The sequence below is a fragment of the Limulus polyphemus genome, unplaced genomic scaffold, assembly GCF_000517525.1.
Source record: "Limulus polyphemus unplaced genomic scaffold, Limulus_polyphemus-2.1.2 Scaffold1555, whole genome shotgun sequence".
Lineage (NCBI taxonomy): Eukaryota > Metazoa > Arthropoda > Merostomata > Xiphosura > Limulidae > Limulus > Limulus polyphemus.
The window spans coordinates 66,731-70,024 of NW_013667165.1; the positions used below are offsets into that span (position 1 = coordinate 66,731).

The 3,294-nt window shown below is 27.4% G+C and overlaps 1 protein-coding gene across 1 annotated transcript in view; it reads left to right on the top strand.

Annotated features, from left to right (window-relative positions):
* Positions 1-3,294, top strand: part of LOC106464074 — a 49,687-nt gene that overhangs the window by 21,090 nt on the left and 25,303 nt on the right. The window contains exons 7-8 of the mRNA XM_013924184.2: positions 316-467; positions 1,940-2,130. Of these exons, the coding sequence (XP_013779638.2) occupies positions 316-467; positions 1,940-2,130 (343 nt within the window). The remainder of the gene's footprint in view (positions 1-315; positions 468-1,939; positions 2,131-3,294) is intronic.

Consider the following 3,294-nt stretch of genomic DNA (forward strand, 5'->3'; position numbering starts at 1 on the left):
TATTTAAGTCATAATAAAGAATTTTGCATTTTAATTTAGTACTTTTTTGCCTTTTTTTGAACTGGAGTGAGTGAGCTGTTGTGAAAAACTTATAGGGGTGAATGATACTGGAAAAGGTTGAGAAGCACTGCTTTGGAGTATCATAGTTGTTAAGCTAATTATGTATTGAATAATATACAAAGAAAAACTGCTTAATTAGTTATTGTGATAAGTGTAAAAACTTATCCATAAAAGTTGAAACAACCTAAATTGTTTATATGATTATTCTGATGGTTGAATTTTGCATTGATGAAGGTCAATTATTTTATCTGGTAGGAATTACAAGCTTGTGATAAGTCAGAAAATATAACACACCTAGACTGGAATCATGTTTCAAAAGATACTGCCCTTTCCTTTCTGTGTTACATGTACAGTGGATACTTTCCAGGAACATCCAATATACAAGAAATTTTATCTCTTGCTGAAAGGTTTGTTGAGTAATTTTCCATATGTTTATGAATTGAAGGTAATATTTTATTATTGGTACTTAAGTTATGGTATAATTAAATGAAATAAATAAGAGTGGATTTTTAACACACTAAATTTTATGTTCTATCAGATTGTCTGTATCTGTTATTTTAATCATTAAAAATCTTTGTGTAAGAATATAAAGTTTAATATATAATTTAACCATTTCTAGTCCACAAGAGTGTCACTGATATTTCTTGACTTTTCTTTCTTACAGTGGAATTACTTAACCAAATCACATGAAACTCAGTACTAACTTAATAAATGGTATCTTGTTTTGGCTTAAAAAATCTGTTCAATCTGATTTAGTAGTTCTGTAATTTTTTAGATTGTGAAAAACTTTTCCAAATTTGTTTATGATACATTGTTTTGGAAAAACATTAAGAATACTTCCTTTATTTTCATAGGTTAAATTTTTTTAATAATGATCAGAAGTTCCATTTTGTATAGCCAGTCATTTTCAACTCGATTGATATTCATTAGTATATTTCTTTTGAAACTTTATTTTGCTGATTGCAATAGTCATCATTTCCATCCATAAATCATGAAAAATGTTACAAAACTGACAGAGATTTATTGGTAACCAATTAAAATGGCAACACCATTACCTTTATTTTTATTTTTTCCTAACACTGTTTTTGGTTGAAATCAGTTTGTATCTAACTTCAGATTATATACCTTTGTTTCCTTCTACAGGAGTTCCGACATGTTATTTCTGGAGAAACCATAAATTACTGCTCAGACCACTTTATTTACTTTACATTTATGTAAATAAATTATAATCTGCTCTATCCAATCATATTTAAACATTATATATAACTTTTTTCAAAGCTGTGCTTCTTTAATAATAGTATAGACTGCATGCTGTATGACATCATAAAAGAGTGGGAATGAAGTGTAGTAGTATAAAACCACTGATGAAAAGGAAAATAATGTGAGGAGAAAGGCATCAATAATTTTATTTTCAAGGGATGAGAGTTTTTTTAGTAAATATAAACGTATATTTTGGGATGTGAGGAAAAATTATAAAAACTGTGTTGTTAACGGGCAAGACTCCTCAAAGCTGTGCAGACATTAGAACATTTTTTTCTTTTCTTTGTGAATTATACTAAATATCTGTTAAAAAACACAGTTCTAAAATAGTTTTGAGTTAAATTTGTTTAAAAAGAACCATAATTATTATTTTTAACTAAAGTTTGTAATTTGATATGCAGTTGGGCACTGAACACTTGGAAGGTTGGTTCTCTGCGATCTGGATAGGGTTAAATACAAATATATTAATGTGGAATAACTTTTAAGATTTATACTTTTGATTAGGTTCTATTTTAGAAAAAAGAAGGATATAATATTAAGAGAAAGTAAAATTGCAAATAAATTATAAGTAAAAGTAGTAGTAATATGATTTAATCAATAAAAGAATGTTTTTCCATAGGTACAAAGTTGTGTATCTTGTGAAACACTTACAGAGGTTGAAAAAAGACTGTGATATTTATAATGAAGAGATAAAATATGAAACACAGAAGGTGGATTCTGATGATGATGAAATGAATGAAGTATTTCATTTTATATGTTCTCAAAAACCTGATTTCTGTGAAGATCTCCCATCAAATGATGAAAATTTTGGTAAGAGAAAAACAAGTTTCAAATATTTGGTGTGGTAAAAATTCCTTTCCAAAGTCATTGCATTAATTTAAAATGTTAAATCTTTCTTTTTATGTATTTTTTTTTCAGACCATAACTCTCTAATTACTAATCTGTTTTTACACTATATAAATATTACATTATATTGAGTAATTTAAAATTTTTACCCATTACAGCACTCATTGTAAAGAACTGATGAAAAAATAGGGTAAAAGCAATTATTTTTGTCCCCCAGTGGGACAGTGGTAAGTTTATGAGCTTATAATGTTAAAATCTGAGGTTCTTTTCCCTATAGTGGACACATCAGATAGCTTTGCTCTAAAAAATGAATGAAGAAGCAAATATTTCTTATATAAGATACAAAGAAAATCCCAGCAATAATTAATGAGATTAATTGCAATATTAATAGTAACTTTGTTTGATTTTTTTTGTATGGTACTTATGTTATTAGTGACCCTCTTAAGTAAAAGAGGACCCACAGCCAAGTTAATGTATAAATAGTGTAGAATAATGTGTTTAGAAATACAACAAGGCTCGGGTATCAACAGTCAAAGAGCTAAATTGTTTGTAGAGTTTTAAATTAATTGGGATTAGATTAAAAGAGGTAAAGTAATAGTATATTAGCGAGAGTCTAAAAATGTAAGGAAAAGTATAAATTTCAGATTTATTTATAGAGACAAGGATCATAATTAATACATTCACAGAATAGATACCTTTTGAACATAAAATCAATCAGTAATCAACACATTCACAATTGTTATTACTACTCTCCAATAAATAGTAGTGCTTATCGTTGATTGCCTATTGCAAACAAATACACATGGACTTTCACTAATACAAATTAATAAGTCTACAGCCTCAGTTATTTTTATGATAAAGTGAAACGAGGAAACAAAGTAAGTATTCTTCAGTGGTTTGTTAAGTTAAATACACTGGTAGTACTATATTTAGATAAGAAAAGTGAACAAATAAAACAATATTTAATAAAAGATGGAGCTATGTATCTTTCAAAAAATCTCTCTCTCTAGATACATAGCTCCATCTTTTATTAAATATTGTTTTATTTGTTAACTTTTCTTATCTAAATATAGTACTACCAGTGTATTTAACTTAACAAACCACTGAAGAATACTTACTTTGTTTCCT